The 17,494-nt window shown below is 44.6% G+C and overlaps 1 protein-coding gene across 2 annotated transcripts in view; it reads right to left on the bottom strand.

Annotated features, from left to right (window-relative positions):
* Positions 1–17,494, bottom strand: part of RFX4 (regulatory factor X4) — a 163,985-nt gene that overhangs the window by 100,201 nt on the left and 46,290 nt on the right. Inside the window, exon 3 of one of the 2 annotated variants that reach the window (XM_034644081.1) lies at positions 11,057–11,117. In XM_034644081.1, the coding sequence (XP_034499972.1) occupies positions 11,057–11,117 (61 nt within the window). Of the gene's footprint in view, positions 1–7,323; positions 7,391–11,056; positions 11,118–17,494 lie in introns of those variants that run through there. The other variant, XM_034644080.1, reaches the window with a different exon arrangement.

Genomic DNA, 17,494 nt, shown 5'->3' with positions numbered 1-17,494 from the left:
TGTTCCGGAAATATACTACATCGTAGACTGAGAGTCCTTTGAAGGCAGGAACCAAACCGAATCCCTGTTTGTGTTAGCATAGTTCCTAGCCCTGAACATAGTCAGTCAACACTTCAGAAGGAAGAACGGGGGTGAGGGGTGGGAAGGAAGGAAAGCAGACTTTTGTGCAGATCAGAAAAGCTTTTTTTTTTTTTTTTCTTAAATCTTAAGATCTGGGTGATTAAAGAAAAACCCTGATTCGTATGAACATGTTTGATTTATATTTTCAAGGGCCTACACCGTGCCAGGGATATTCATATTTGCTATGGCTATTTGCACAAGATGGGTGCTTTATCTCCATGACATGGAGGAGGAAAGGGAGGACCAGGGAGGCAACGTGACTTGCCCAAAGTCGCTGTGCTGGGAAAAGCCCGGCTTCGAGTGTGAACTCAGGTATAAGGCTTCTAAAGCCCTCACCCTGTGCTATGGACTGACACTCATGTGGTCAGTGAGCCAGCACATATTTATTGAGCACCTACTATGTGCCGGACACAGTAGAACACAGCAGTGAACACCAACATGCAATCCCTGCCACTACCTTTAGGAAGCTGACACTCGATCAGAAGAAAATGGGAACCAAAGAGAGGACACCACCAGACAATAATACGTACGAAATGGGGGGTGGGCTCTGGCCCGGCTAGGTCTGAGGCTGATGCTATAAAAAGCCCAAACAAACAAAACCAATCCAAGCTATTAAACAGCAGTTAAGTCCACGATTGGCTGCTGGGTAGACCCACCAACCCCACACCCACGTTCAGGTGGATCCCATAACTTCTCCTGGGACCTCAGCCTGCTCTGCGTCCTTCAAGGGCCTTCTTGGGAATCAGGCATTCCCCTGCTCGGGTGGAGTGAGACTGTGACCCTCTGTCGTGCGCAGTTGCCTGCCTTGGCTTCCTCCTCTTTATACCAGGGGGACAGTCCGGCCGAGTCTGCAGGGCTCTCACGACGAGCAGGAGAGCTGGCTGGTGATATCACCTGGCGCAAGCCCGTTTGACCTGTCGGTTGGCTGATGCTGAGCTCCGGACTGACTCAGGGATTTAGTGCTGCCGTTGTAATGATGGAATTGGACCAGAACCTGGAGTAGTCTATTCCGTAACCTGTGTCTGGCCTACAAGCTACTGGGTTGGCTTTCCAGAAAGTCCCAGGATTCGCTAGGTTCTGGAATCCTTATGCTTATTTTTTGGTAAAAGTCCCCCCCCCTTTTTTTCTTTTTGGACAAAAATTCAGCACAATCTAACAGCACAGTCTCACAGTTCTGTACTGGAGCAAACGCTTCTGTCAGGGCCGGCCCAGAGGTGGGCAGCCCAGAGCTCTGTGGCCGCCACTGACAGCTGAGGTGATCTGGGCACCGTTCTCCACCATAAACCATCCCCCCCGATAGTCTCTTTCCATCTCTTCCCTGTCTCTACTCACCTCCGCTTCACCATTACAAACAGGGCCACAAAGAACATCTTCAAACGCTCCCCTTGCACACCTGTGGGAACGCTCCCCGTGTTGGTGTCAAGAAGTGGAAGTGGTGGGAGCACAAGGGAGAATGTGAGCGGGACCACAAAACTGCCTGCTCACATGGCGTTACCATATTATGTCTTAACCACAGCACAAAATACTGAAAAAAAAATAAAAAGGCTCCTAGCTCCACGGCACAGCATCTCATCTCTGCGACCCACCCTTCACGTTGCCCTGACTGATGTCTCTCCATCTGCAGGGGAGGACGTCGTCACACCTGCTGGCATTACCTGACATCTCTGGCTGTTTTCAGACCTAAAAATGTTCAGCCTCCCCCTCCAGAACCAGGTGGCCTAACTCCTATTATGGAAGCAAATAATGTTATGTCGCTGTTGAATAAAGGACCATGTCAGAAATGGGTACAAAAACGTCAGGTTCTGGTCACACTTGATGACTGTGGTCTAGGAGCTGTGAACCAAGACCTCATTTTATTTTTTTGAAAGAAAGAAACAAATGCCCCCCAACGAAGTGACAATTTGGTCTTCTCTCCTCCACTGTTGGGGAAGGGCCTCCCTCGCTCCATAAATTGCTGGAAGTGGGGACACCTCGAGCCCTGACTGGCCCACAAGGAGCCAGAAGTGACACAGGCGACAAGGGAGGTGTGTGAGAGGGTGGGGCTGCGCAGGGGGACATGTGCTGGCTGCAAGCAGGCCAGGATGGTGGAACAGGCTGCTTTCCATTCCCAAATCCTCTGCTTGAATAGAGGTTATTGTGTGGCCGGGATTCCAGCAGCGCTCACCATCCCCAGCGGCTTGGGCTTTACTAACCCTCGTGACCAAGGATGCGGGAAAGTGTTTGGCAGAAGGCATTTGACAATATTTGCCTGTTTTCTGCTGGGAGCTGCCTCCAGATCATGTGGCCCCAATTATTTTAGGCTGCTCGGCCACTGTATTATTTGTTCTTAGACTGGGGGTGGTCTCGAGGGCGATGGGGAGGGGGCTCATGGCAAGAAGGGAGACGGTGGAGAAGCAAATAGCTCCTAACCCAATTCCCAGAACAAGCCAAGGGTCCCAAGAGAGCTCAGCCAAGTCGGGCCACCTTGGCAGGGAGACCAACATCCTTTCCTGGGCCTGCCCCCCTCGTGGCCCTGAGGGGCTGCACGCTGCCATTGCAGAGACAGGATGGCATGAAGGAGGCACGTACCTCAGAGAATGAGATGCAATGGTGTGGAGCTAGGTTCCTTTTTTTTTTAGAGAGAGAAAGAGTGGGATGGGGGGAGGGGCAAAGAGAAAGGGAGAGAGAGAATCTCAAGTAGGCTCCCAAGTAGGCTCCAAGCCCAGCACGGAGCCCAACTCGGGGCTCGATCTCATAACCCTGAGATCATGATCGAAGCCAAAATCAAAAGTCAGACCCTTAACCAACTGAGCCAGCCAGGTGCCCCTTATTTATTTATTTCTTAAAGTATTTTCTACCGTGGGTGAAGATACAAAATGGTAAAGCCATTTGAGTGGGCAAACTTTAGTCCCACTAACATTCTCTGAGGACCGGACTCTTCTATTTCTTGACGCCAACATGGAGAACATTCCCTCAGGTGTGCCAGGGGGTGGGTATGAAGCTGTTCTTCGCAGTGCTGTAGGTAAGGGTGAAGATGAGATTTGGACACAACCTGAATGCCCATCAAGAGGAAAGTGGGGAAATCTATCTGCTGCTGTCGTATGTATGTGGAATCGTGCCCAGCGGTTACAGGGAGGTTGTTCTTTACAGACCAATGTGTGTATGGCTTTGGCACATTCCAGTGAGAAAGGAGCAAGTTGTGTATCAATGCAGTGTGTCTGCATTCCTTTTGGAAAGCAGGAAACACAAAATTTAAAAAATCGCAATTCAGGAACTCGTGTTGGTACACATACATGTAAATGCATAGACAAGAGACTGTAAACACATAAGCACACTTCTCACTGGTAACAGGATTGCTCCGGAGAAGGAGGCAGGAACCATGACCAAGAACGGACGTTAGCCTTATCAACGATGTTTTAGTTTTTAAATGAGAAAACATATCAATTGTGTAAATAAAATAGAAACAAAATAAGTATTTATTGAATTTAGTTCTATCTTGCCTTTTTCTAAGACGCTCACAAAAGAAAGAGAAGAAAGTCAGATGAAGGAAAGACATGGAAAAATACGTGAACATCAGATTTAGCTCTGAACTCACTGGTGGCCAGAGCAGAAAGGGTACACAGTCTGAATGATGTCATTTTCCCTTGCGAAATGGAGGGTGCGTCCAGTTCCTTTTGAGAGACAAAGGATTTGTACTGAAACTACACTCTAAAAATTTTGCTCACGTGCAACTTTATATAGGAGGTCACGTGTCTCCCACCATGGTTTTAAGCGTGACTCTGTTTTTATTTCAGAGAAATGTCGGTTGATGGGTATTAAGGAGGGCACGTGTGGTGATGAACACTGGGAGTTATACGCAACCAACGAAACGTTGAACACTACATCGAAAACTAATGATGCACTCTATGTTGGCTAACTGAACATAATAAAAAATAAATAAAAATAAAATAAAAAGATAAAAAAAGAGAAATGTTGGCGTGCCTAGGTGGCTTAGTTTGTTGGGCACCTGACTCTTGGTTTCAGCCCAGGTCGTGACCTTGGGGTTGTGGGATCGAACCTCACGGAGGGCTCCTTGTTCAGCATGGAGTCTACTTGGGATTCTTTCTCTCCCTCTCCCCCTCCCCCCAATATATAAACAAACAAACAAACAATAAATAAATAAAATCTCTAAAAAAGAGAGAGAGAGGAATGTTCTTTTTCTTCTCTGCTGTTTACAGATCCTCTCCCTGACTCCCTCTCCTCCCTCATCTTTATCCCTCTCCTCCCCCCTCTGTGCCCCACATTGGCGGCCGCTGTGGCTCCTTGAATGAGCTCAGCCTGCCTCCCATCCTGGAGGGAGCGGCAGATGCTGTGATGTGGGCCCAGGTGTGGGCCCAGGTTACCCCGAGGACTGAGGCGTCCTTCCTCACTGCTGGGAAGTGGGTTACTGAGGCCGTCCTTCCCAGGGAGTTGTCCTCAGCAGAATGTGAAGGGCACTGCCTTGCCCAAAGCTTCACCCCCTCCCAGGGGGCCGCTGACATAAGTGATGGGCAATGGGGGAGGGGATAAGGGCCTGGATCCATTGCCCAGATCCTGGTCTCTCTGAAGGGCCAGCCCAGCCTCAGAACTCCCTACGGGATCGCTGAAGACTCTGCCACAGCCTCCTGTCAGTCTGACACCCCCTCTGCCTATCCTAGTGTCCCTCACACTCCCACGTCTCGATACTGGGGGCACACCCGAATAAAACACCTGCATGTACATCTCTGCTCAGCCCGACCTACAATAGTACAGCCTTTTTAGAAGCTGTTCCCTCTGCCTAGAATGATCCCCAACCCCGATTTTCACATTGTCATGTTGTCAGTGAGGGCTTCTTGTCATACAAATGTCCACTTCAATGTCACCTCCCCTGGGAAGCTTTCCCACACCACTCCTCCTAAAATACCCTCTGAGACACTACCCTGACAGCCGATTCGAATTCTCTGCACAGCATCTGTCAGTATCTAATGTATTCCTTGTTTCTTTATCATTAATATGACACTTTTACATCGTTATAAATTCCCCCCACCAGCCGCTATCCCTGGGCTGTCTGATTCACCAGTGCATTCTCAGAGCCTAGAAACAGGGTCTAGCAAATAGTAGGTGCTCGACCAACATTTCCTGAATTAGTGACTAAAATTCTATCTTCTACATAGAAAGGAAGCTGGAGGGCAATTTGATATTCTTTGAACAACTTGATGTCTTTTGATAACACTAAAACAAAAATTGCCAAATTCTCAAATCTGATTTGGCCTTGAAAGCAAATATATTTAAAAAAAAATCCCCAGCTTGACTTTGTGAATTGGAAGATGTCATTTCTTCTGGAATGATCTATGTGACCCTTTATGTAGAAACAGATATTTTGTACAGAATTAGGGACAGTAGGAGCAAACCGACTGTGCCTACATCAGGAAGGAGAGAACCCTGACTCCAGGATGCCCTGAGCGACTCAGAAGGGGGGTTATGCTGAGCAACGGGCTCCACGTCAGACGCTTCAAACACTTGGCTCGTACAAACTCGTTCCCTCTTGATGACTACCCTAGAAGTTAGATACACAGCTATTCCCATTTTACAGGGGAGTAGACTGAGGCACAGGAGGTGAAGGACCTCATCCAAGGTTCCACAGCTGGGGAGTGGCAAGGCTGGACATTAATTTCTGGCAGTCTGACCTAAGAGACTGCACTGTCTATCGCCTCACTGTTGGCAGGCAGATGTCGAGAATCATAGAGAAACAGGCATGAACAAGGTATTTTCTTCTGCTCCCTTTCACATTTTTGATTCTGAAATGTGCAACGTGTTCAGGTTATTAAAGTCACAGTGTCTGCCGATTCCTTGCATTTCTAGAAACTTCTGCCTTGTTAGATGTCCTGGCATTATGGGAATTTGTGTGGCCACAATTTGGGGGGACGGGTGCAGGCAGAGGTTTGACCAGGGAAGTAGAGTAGAATTTTAAAGCAAGCAAAAAGCAGCAAATGCAATGAGAAAAAGAATATAGGACAAAACGATGGAAACAAGCCAAAGTCTGGAAATCAAGCTCCTGCAAACAGCCCTTGCTCTCCTTGCAGCCAAGCAAGCTGACTGTTGAGACCCTTGTTAGAGAAGATTGAGTTACGCTCTTGAACGCTTTCCCCCGATGCGGTCTTCCTCCCACCTGTGCGTGGATTAGTCGGGAGAATCTAATGTGATTTGCTCATTAAAGCCCATCTGCTTCCTCTTCTCATTTGTCCTCTCCTCTCCATCCTTCCCTGGTCTTCTCTTCCTTTCTTCCAAAGCAGGGGCTTTGCGGTTAAAGAGACCCAGCCAGATTCCTGCCTGTGCCACTTCATGGTTCTGTGTATATTCAGGCAAATGACTTAACTGTCTAAGCTTTATTTACTTCATCTGTGAAATGGGCATAACAATACCAACTTCAGAGAATCGTGAGAATGAGACCAGGCATGAGGCACGTATAGGAAGTGCTTAGCATGGAGCCTGGCACGTAATAGCTCTTCGTGCCTTCCGTTCCCCATTCCTTCTTCCCTCCCCTTCCTTCCTTAATTCCCTCAGGTGCGCTGGGCTGGGCTGCTAGGAGAATAACAGCCCTAACTGACACGATGTTTGAGGGATAAATCTCAGGCGTAGACAGCTCCGGTGTTCAAAGCTACAACACAATTTCTAAGTGAGATTCTTAGAGAATTTACCTGTAAACCTCAAACATGAGAGCAACCACTCAAACGGCATCCATTAAATATATCACCAAGTCCAGGAATTTCAAATACTAAAAGGAAAGCCACTGAAGTAGATACTGCTTGTTCATGTTATTAATGTTAAAATAATTGTAGTATAGTTGCAATGAAGTATGAATTCATTAAGGACTCATTGGTAGGGGTGAACACACCTATGTTTCCATAATTTGCTACAACGTTATTGTAACAATGCATTCCATTAAATCAGTTAACAACACTCAGTGGGATCCAGTCCTTGCCAGGGTCTGGATGATGGGAAACAAAATCTACCCCCAAATACAATAAATATGAAAATCCAAGTCTCCAGGCTGGTTCTAAGTTGAGTATTTTACACAGAGCTGCAAATTAAATTGATTGCATGTGGGCTATTGGATGTCAAGTTCTCACGACAATGTCAAACTTCCCAGTCACCCTGCTCCGTGGGTAGGAAGCGACAGTTGCATGAGAGCCCCATCAAGAGAGGACTTCCTGAAAATGAACTTACCATTGAAGAGTAGCAGGAGTGGAGTGGGGCTTGGATGCTCTATTGTTTTCTTTTTCCTCATCTGTTAAAGGAAAGAAAAAAGAGGGACCTTCAGTAGGAAAAGTAAAGGGTCTCTCAACTCTCCTATGTATCCCAATGCTTGCAAGCATTCGAGGAAACCTCAAATACTGATGTTTTGAAAGCAATGACCATGGGAGCTCTTCCAACATGTTAGATATCTTCTTGAATAAGGAAAAAGGGGAAACTGACGTACAGAAAACTTTTAGATCACTTTGCATTTTTATTTGACATAATTCATTTGAGTTGAAGAGCTGTCTCTCTTTATCACTGAGCAATATGACTGTGTTCACCCAATTTACTATTTTTCCAACTGCGGACGGACACCTGAATCTATGATTCGGACCCTACCAACCCACCATTTGCTCCTGCTAACCCCACGGAACAGTGTGGGGTAAGGGAGGGGGAGTGTAAGTGCCCAGGAGAACCAGGATAGCAATATCACAGAGCAAGGGCTGGCAAACTTTTTCTGTAAAGGGCCAGATAGTAAATATTTTATGGTTTGGGGGCTAAGAGGCAAAATAAAAAATATCATGTCATATATATATAACAAGAGGAAACAAATTTCCACAAAGCTTATACTGATAAAATTCAAAACATAGTAATAGTAATTGAGTACAGTTTTGGTAATATAGGTCTACTAATAAGAATAATGAAATTGTTTTGGGGGAGGAGGCAACATTTTTCTTAACTGGGGTTCAAAGTTCATGTTCTCTACCATAGAACAGATTACAAACATTCGTCTATAAAAATCATTCTTAGCTTACAGTCCTATGAAAACAGGCATCAGGCAAGATTTGGATTGTGGGGCTCTGTTTTGTGGACTTCCACAACACAGCAACTGGGACAACAGATCGATCTTGGCGTCTAAGAAGAACTGCTCACAATATCATCGTGGATTAGCAGAGAAATACATATAATTAGCCTCATCCAATTCCTACTAAAGACTATTGATAGAAATAGTCAACATAAAATTTCTTGGTCCACAAAATTTGACCCAAGAAGACTGGTATGGATTACAGTCTCAAAAGAAAATTAAGGATGTCAAAACCTACAACTATAATCAACAAAATTTATTAAGAACATGTAAAATGGTCAGTGAAATTAATCTGTGGCATGAATTTATATGAAAAGAATCCGTGCCCATAAAAAAAAGATTTCAGTGAAACAAAAATGAAAGTGGAAGAAAGCAAAGTAGGCTGAGGGAAAAGAAATTTTTTAATAAATTAGCCTAATAAAGTTGAGTTCAGAAAATATTTCCTTGATGAAAATTTGTCAAGATTGGTATAATTCTGATGAATTAGTATCTGCGGCAGATACTGCTGTTGCTTATTCAACTATTGTACGTACTCAGCTTCCTGCTTATTCACAGAACTGCAATTTAGAGGGGACCATGTGTTCAAGGAGGGTAATTCCCCCTCGAATCCTAGAGAGGTGAATGCTGATTAACTTCAATCTACCCATCGAGCCACTGATGAGGTAGGTGTGGCAGGTGACATGGTGTCGGCCTATTAGACTTAGAGAAAAGCTCTCTGGAAGCTTCTAGAAAGATACTTTTCCCTAAAAAAGTTACTGGAGGTCTTGATTTTGAAGTTCTGGCCTCCAAAACTATGAAAAAACAAGTATTTTTTGTCTTATGCAAAAGCAACAAACAAACAGGTGAGAGAGTCTGGCCTGTCCTGGTTTTGAACATGGCTGAGCAGACACGATAGCGAGGCAGCGAGCTTTCAACTGGGATGAGAGCAGCCTGAGGATGAAGTCCACACTGAGGTAGCAGAGAGGAAAGGCGGAGGGACTGGGGGTTCCGAGTGTCANACTTCATCTGTGAAATGGGCATAACAATACCAACTTCAGAGAATCGTGAGAATGAGACCAGGCATGAGGCACGTATAGGAAGTGCTTAGCATGGAGCCTGGCACGTAATAGCTCTTCGTGCCTTCCGTTCCCCATTCCTTCTTCCCTCCCCTTCCTTCCTTAATTCCCNCCTTCTCATTTGTCCTCTCCTCTCCATCCTTCCCCGGTCTTCTCTTCCTTTCTTCCAAAGCAGGGGCTTTGCGGTTAAAGAGACCCAGCCAGATTCCTGCCTGTGCCACTTCATGGTTCTGTGTATATTCAGGCAAATGACTTAACTGTCTAAGCTTTATTTACTTCATCTGTGAAATGGGCATAACAATACCAACTGCAGAGAATCGTGAGAATGAGACCAGGCATGAGGCACGTATAGGAAGTGCTTAGCATGGAGCCTGGCACGTAATAGCTCTTCGTGCCTTCCGTTCCCCATTCCTTCTTCCCTCCCCTTCCTTCCTTAATTCCCTCAGGTGCGCTGGGCTGGGCTGCTAGGAGAATAACAGCCCTAACTGACACGATGTTTGAGGGATAAATCTCAGGCGTAGACAGCTCCGGTGTTCAAAGCTACAACACAATTTCTAAGTGAGGTTCTTAGAGAATTTACCTGTAAACCTCAAACATGAGAGCAACCACTCAAACGGCATCCATTAAATATTTCACCAAGTCCAGGAATTTCAAATACTAAAAGGAAAGCCACTGAAGTAGATACTGCTTGTTCATGTTATTAATGTTAAAATAATTGTAGTATAGTTGCAATGAAGTATGAATTCATTAAGGACTCATTGGTAGGGGTGAACACACCTATGTTTCCATAATTTGCTACAACGTTATTGTAACAATGCATTCCATTAAATCAGTTAACAACACTCAGTGGGATCCAGTCCTTGCCAGGGTCTGGATGATGNTTTGAGGGATAAATCTCAGGCGTAGACAGCTCCGGTGTTCAAAGCTACAACACAATTTCTAAGTGAGATTCTTAGAGAATTTACCTGTAAACCTCAAACATGAGAGCAACCACTCAAACGGCATCCATTAAATATATCACCAAGTCCAGGAATTTCAAATACTAAAAGGAAAGCCACTGAAGTAGATACTGCTTGTTCATGTTATTAATGTTAAAATAATTGTAGTATAGTTGCAATGAAGTATGAATTCATTAAGGACTCATTGGTAGGGGTGAACACACCTATGTTTCTATAATTTGCTACAACGTTATTGTAACAATGCATTCCATTAAATCAGTTAACAACACTCAGTGGGATCCAGTCCTTGCCAGGGTCTGGATGATGGGAAACAAAATCTACCCCCAAATACAATAAATATGAAAATCCAAGTCTCCAGGCTGGTTCTAAGTTGAGTATTTTACACAGAGCTGCAAATTAAATTGATTGCATGTGGGCTATTGGATGTCAAGTTCTCACGACAATGTCAAACTTCCCAGTGACACCCTGCTCCGTGGGTAGGAAGCGACAGTTGCATGAGAGCCCCATCAAGAGAGGACTTCCTGAAAATGAACTTACCATTGAAGAGTAGCAGGAGTGGAGTGGGGCTTGGATGCTCTATTGTTTTCTTTTTCCTCATCTGTTAAAGGAAAGAAAAAAGAGGGACCTTCAGTAGGAAAAGTAAAGGGTCTCTCAACTCTCCTATGTATCCCAATGCTTGCAAGCATTCGGGGAAACCTCAAATACTGATGTTTTGAAAGCAATGACCATGGGAGCTCTTCCAACATGTTAGATATCNCTTCCCAGTGACATCCTTGCTCCGTGGGTAGGAAGCGACAGTTGCATGAGAGCCCCATCAAGAGAGGACTTCCTGAAAATGAACTTACCATTGAAGAGTAGCAGGAGTGGAGTGGGGCTTGGATGCTCTATTGTTTTCTTTTTCCTCATCTGTTAAAGGAAAGAAAAAAGAGGGACCTTCAGTAGGAAAAGTAAAGGGTCTCTCAACTCTCCTATGTATCCCAATGCTTGCAAGCATTCGGGGAAACCTCAAATACTGATGTTTTGAAAGCAATGACCATGGGAGCTCTTCCAACATGTTAGATATCTTCTTGAATAAGGAAAAAGGGGAAACTGACGTACAGAAAACTTTTAGATCACTTTGCATTTTTATTTGACATAATTCATTTGAGTTGAAGAGCTGTCTCTCTTTATCACTGAGCAATATGACTGTGTTCACCCAATTTACTATTTTTCCAACTGCGGACGGACACCTGAATCTATGATTCGGACCCTACCAACCCACCATTTGCTCCTGCTAACCCCACGGAACAGTGTGGGGTAAGGGAGGGGGAGTGTAAGTGCCCAGGAGAACCAGGATAGCAATATCACAGAGCAAGGGCTGGCAAACTTTTTCTGTAAAGGGCCAGATAGTAAATATTTTATGGTTTGGGGGCTAAGAGGCAAAATAAAAAATATCATGTCATATATATATAACAAGAGGAAACAAATTTCCACAAAGCTTATACTGATAAAATTCAAAACATAGTAATAGTAATTGAGTACAGTTTTGGTAATATAGGTCTACTAATAAGAATAATGAAATTGTTTTGGGGGAGGAGGCAACATTTTTCTTAACTGGGGTTCAAAGTTCATGTTCTCTACCATAGAACAGATTACAAACATTCATCTATAAAAATCATTCTTAGCTTACAGTCCTATGAAAACAGGCATCAGGCAAGATTTGGATTGTGGGGCTCTGTTTTGTGGACTTCCACAACACAGCAACTGGGACAACAGATCGATCTTGGCATCTAAGAAGAACTGCTCACAATATCATCGTGGATTAGCAGAGAAATACATATAATTAGCCTCATCCAATTCCTACTAAAGACTATTGATAGAAATAGTCAACATAAAATTTCTTGGTCCACAAAATTTGACCCAAGAAGACTGGTATGGATTACAGTCTCAAAAGAAAATTAAGGATGTCAAAACCTACAACTATAATCAACAAAATTTATTAAGAACATGTAAAATGGTCAGTGAAATTAATCTGTGGCATGAATTTACATGAAAAGAATCCGTGCCCATAAAAAAAGATTTCAGTGAAACAAAAATGAAAGTGGAAGAAAGCAAAGTAGGCTGAGGGAAAAGAAATTTTTAAATAAATTAGCCTAATAAAGTTGAATTCAGAAAATATTTCCTTGATGAAAATTTGTCAAGATTGGTATAATTCTGATGAATTAGTATCTGCGGCAGATACTGCTGTTGCTTATTCAACTATTGTACGTACTCAGCTTCCTGCTTATTCACAGAACTGCAATTTAGAGGGGACCATGTGTTCAAGGAGGGTAATTCCCCCTCGAATCCTAGAGAGGTGAATGCTGATTAACTTCAATCTACCCATCGAGCCACTGATGAGGTAGGTGTGGCAGGTGACATGGTGTCGGCCTATTAGACTTAGAGAAAAGCTCTCTGGAAGCTTCTAGAAAGATACTTTTCCCTAAAAAAGTTACTGGAGGTCTTGATTTTGAAGTTCTGGCCTCCAAAACTATGAAAAAACAAGTATTTTTTGTCTTATGCAAAAGCAACAAACAAACAGGTGAGAGAGTCTGGCCTGTCCTGGTTTTGAACATGGCTGAGCAGACACGATAGCGAGGCAGCGAGCTTTCAACTGGGATGAGAGCAGCCTGAGGATGAAGTCCACACTGAGGTAGCAGAGAGGAAAGGCGGAGGGACTGGGGGTTCCGAGTGTCATGTTGTGCCTAATTAGCTAACCCCCCAAACAGCTGCCTACCTGTTTTGTGAGATAATAAAATTTTCTTACTTAGTAAAACCTCTTTTCATTGGATATTCTCTTCCCTGCCACCAAAACCCCCTAACTGATACAAACACTCACACGAAATGTTCTCAGGGACAAAGTGTCCCAGGACATCATGGGCTCGACGCCTGCTCACACAGCTTTGTCGACCTAGGAGTTCCTTCTAAGTGTTTTTCAACCTTTCCAACCTAGAATAAATGACACTTCCTCTTTGAAGACTTCCCGGATACTCTCCAAGTCAGGCATTCTACTATTCTTCTAACTGTTCTACGACCCATTACTGATCTCTCGGTTGGACAGTTTGGCCACATCCATCTCTCCAACTTCAGTATCCCGCTTAGGAGGAATTCTTAGTCATCTCTGTTTCCTCCCAGCAGGGCCTTCCACTTGGCACTTGATTAAATAGTTGAGTCTGTCTTCCACAAATGCCTTCGACTATTTTTGGAAAACAATAGCACAATAAGGAGCATGAACATGTGAGTCTCACAAGAATATAGACATAGAAAACAATACTGGACCTCAGTTGTTCACAAAGAAATAAAAAAAAATAATAATGCCACACAACTTTATATCTCTGAGAGTAAAGAAAATTTTAAGTAATAATAATCCCCAATGCTGGTGTGTAAACGGTAAAACTGACAGTCACATACTTCTCTGAAGTTTTTGGTAAGCAATTTGGCAGTAATATTGAGAGCCATCTAAAATGCCCAATCACTTGGCCTCACATCCCAACTCCTAGAAATTACACTAAGCAAATAATTGAAAAAGAAATAAAGGTTATGTTAAAAAACAAAACATGTTTGAGTTTTTTCTTAGACAAGGAAAAGCATATAAACAACCTAAATATACCTTAGCTTATGCTGGACCATGATTACTGTTTCCATTCCCCCTAGAACTGGCAGAATTCCCCCCCCCGCCCCTGCTTCTTTAAATTTTAGCATTTCAGCCAAGCTGAACTAGATATCAAAAGATCTATGTTCTAGAATCAGTGCCAAAACTTACTGGCCGTGACTGAGCAAACCCCTCATTTTTGTTCATTTGTAAACGGTCACTTTACAGGGCCATTGAAATGAGTATATTAATTAATTTAACAAATATTCACTGAATACCTAATTTATGCCAGCTAGACACTGGGGATAAAGAAGTTAGACTCCTGTCCTTCAGTCTGGTTGGAGAAAGAGAAAGACACAGTGGAGAGAAAGGCCAAGTTCAGTAAGAAGTGATAAATGCTGTGACACAGGAAGGCAAGGGCGAGCCTGCATGAGAAAGCAGAGCCTGTCAGAGAAGACTTCCAGTAAGTGAGCTGTAAGTCTCGGAGACGCCCAAGATGGGAACCAGATGGCAAGGACGGTGGGACCAAGTCAGGGGAAAGAAGGTGGAGAAGGTGAGGGACAGACCAAGATACGGGGACCCAGAAGATCATGTCACCCTCCCAGGATTAAGATGGCCGCAACTCGGGTCCCTGTGGGGTGTGGGAAGGGGAGCTGGAAAGGGACTCTTCTGACTTTCTAATGACTCTGTTTAAGCTTCCAGACAGTTTCTTAGACTGAGGATGATCGGTGAGCCTACCTTGAAAGGCTGATAGGGAAATGATGACACGAACTTAACAGAGGGTAAGAGCTCCCAAACATTCCAAGACCGCCCTCCGCTGCCCTGGCGGCCAGGAGGCCTGGAGCCCTTCCGCTCAGCCGCGCTTCTGCTCGGAGAGACCCACGGGGGCAAAGACAGATGCAGGGATGGAGACCCTGCCAGGCAAACACACCCAGGTGACATCACGGCTCCACACAGGAGGGGGCATTTGAGCTGCGTCTTGAAGACACACTCTGGTTCTTAAAATAACTTTGTGTTCTGTTTGCAAAAGTCATCCATGTTCATTTTTAAACTTTGAGAAATAGAGCCCGACACAGAGAGCTATTGTTTTTATCTTATTCACCTCCAGTCTGTTTTCAATGTTCTCTTTCACACCCGAGGACACACACAACCCTAACTTAAAACAAGTGAGGGCCACACAGCACACCCTGGCTTGTGGCCTGTCTCCTGCGCCTTTACCAGGACAGGTCAGACTTAAAGAGGAGGACTCCGATGGAGGGGGTGACCCAGGGGAGAGGGCAGCATGAGAAAAGGCTTGGAGGACAAAACCCGGGGCCCAGGGCAGCACACAAGGGGTCCGCTTGGCCGCGGCCAGAAAAGCCCCTTGTTGTAGGATTCCGTCACAGCTCCTCCCACGCAGGTCAGACCTGTCTCTGCTGTGTCAGATACTTTCTCCCAATTAAACTTTGTGACGGCCCATTTCGGACACCAGTGAATGGAAAGAGAACTGGGTTTGGGGGCAAGGCAGACCTGGGTTTGAATCCCAGCCTTGCCCTAACTCTGGGTGGAACCCTGAGCAGTTCCTTAACTCATTCAAGCCTGAGGGTCCTTTACCTAAAACATGAGAGTCGTAACTTAGATCACAAGGATGGCTTGAAAATTAAATAGAGTATGTTAAAAACTACGCATTTCCAATGATGACATACAAATGGCTAACAGACACATGAAAAAATGTTCAAGATCATTAGCCATCAGGGAAATTCAAATCAAAACCACACTGAGATACCACCTTACGCCAGTTAGAANGAATTCTGTCACAGCTCCTCCCACGCAGGTCAGACCTGTCTCTGCTGTGTCAGATACTTTCTCCCAATTAAACTTCGTGACGGCCCATTTCGGACAATGGAATGGAATGGAATGGAAAGAGAACTGGGTTTGGGGGCAAGGCAGACCTGGGTTTGAATCCCAGCCTTGCCCTAACTCTGGGTGGAACCCTGAGCAGTTCCTTAACTCATTCAAGCCTGAGGGTCCTTTACCTAAAACATGAGAGTCGTAACTTAGATCACAAGGATGGCTTGAAAATTAAATAGAGTATGTTAAAAACTAGACGCATTTCCAATGATGACATACAAATGGCTAACAGACACATGAAAAAATGTTCAAAATCATTAGCCATCAGGGAAATTCAAATCAAAACCACACTGAGATACCACCTTACGCCAGTTAGAATGGCAAAGATAGACAAGGCAAGAAACAACAATTGTTGGAGAGGATGTGGAGAAAGGGGATCCCTCCTACATTGTTGGTGGGAATGCAAGTTGGTACAGCCACTCTGGAAAACAGTGTGGAGGTCCCTTAAAAAGTTAAAAATTGAGCTACCCTATGATCCAGCAATTGCACTACTGGGTATTTACCCCAAAGATACAGACGTAGTGAAAAGAAGGGCCATAGGCACCCCAGTGTTCATAGCAGCATTGTCCACAATAGCTAAATCGTGGAAGGAACCGAGATGCCCTTCAACAGATGACTGGATTAAGAAGCTGTGGTCCATATATACAATGGAATATTACTCAGCTATCAGAAAGAACGAATTCTCAACATTTGCTGCAACATGGACGGCACTGGAGGAGATAATGCTAAGTGAAATAAGTCAAGCAGAGAAAGACAATTATCATATGGTTTCTCTCATCTATGGAACATAAGAACTAGGAAGATCGGTAGGGGAAAAAAGGGATAAAGAAAGGGGGGGTAATTAGAAGGGGGAATGAAGCATGAGAGACTATGGACTATGAGAAACAAACTGAGGGCTTCAGAGGGGAGGGGGTGGGGGAATGGGATAGGCTGGTGATGGGTAGTAAGGAGGGCACGTATTGCATGGTGCACTGGGTGTTATACGCAACTAATGAATCATCGAACTTTACATCAGAAACCAGGGATGTACTGTGTGGTGACTAACATAACATAATAAAAAAAAACATTAAAAAAATTTAAAAAAAAAATTTAAAAAACTAAGACGCATTAAAAGAAGAATATGGTAACAATCATAATAGCATTTATTGGCCAAGTATTTAAGCCAGGGACGTGCATCACTCTTCATATGTCACCTCGTTGTTTTCCTCCCGAGCGTGCTGTGAAGAAGTTTTACAGCCAACTTTATTAACAAGGAAACTGAGCTTTGGTGAGTCTGAGTCACTTGTAGGGGCCATGCAGCCAGTGAGTGAGGTCGGACCCCATCCTGCACTCAACCTACGGAGGCTACTGACAGTCCTAACCAAGAACTGGTCTACTCTGAAGCCAACATCACCCTCAGCTCAGTCATCAAACAGATGCCTTCCACCTCCACAGGCCCTTTCTAGCCCAGTAGCGACCGTGTGCTCAGGCTCTGACCACCCAGCCTCTTTCTTCCAGAAGGGGTGTGTGTCACAGTCAGGCCCCTCCGATTTGTGGATGTCAATCCCAATTCACCAAAAGTGCGGGTTGCTCATTCACGCATCAAATACTGATTGTCTGCTAGGTTCCAGCCCTGTGCCAGGGCGAAAGGGCGAGAACAGACACACATGGTCTCTGCTCTGAAGCTCAGAGTCAAATTATCAGCAAATGAAACGGAAGGGCAAGTGCGGGATGTTACAGCAGCACCGAACATGGGCTGAAAGTTGAGCCTTGGGAGCGGAAGAAGGAGCAGGAGCCATCTGGA

Source organism: Ailuropoda melanoleuca, chromosome 15 (genome assembly GCF_002007445.2).
Source record: "Ailuropoda melanoleuca isolate Jingjing chromosome 15, ASM200744v2, whole genome shotgun sequence".
In the NCBI taxonomy this organism is placed as follows: domain Eukaryota; kingdom Metazoa; phylum Chordata; class Mammalia; order Carnivora; family Ursidae; genus Ailuropoda; species Ailuropoda melanoleuca.
The sequence above is the reverse complement of the archived record's forward strand: the minus strand, read 5'-3'. Positions and strand labels throughout refer to the sequence as shown.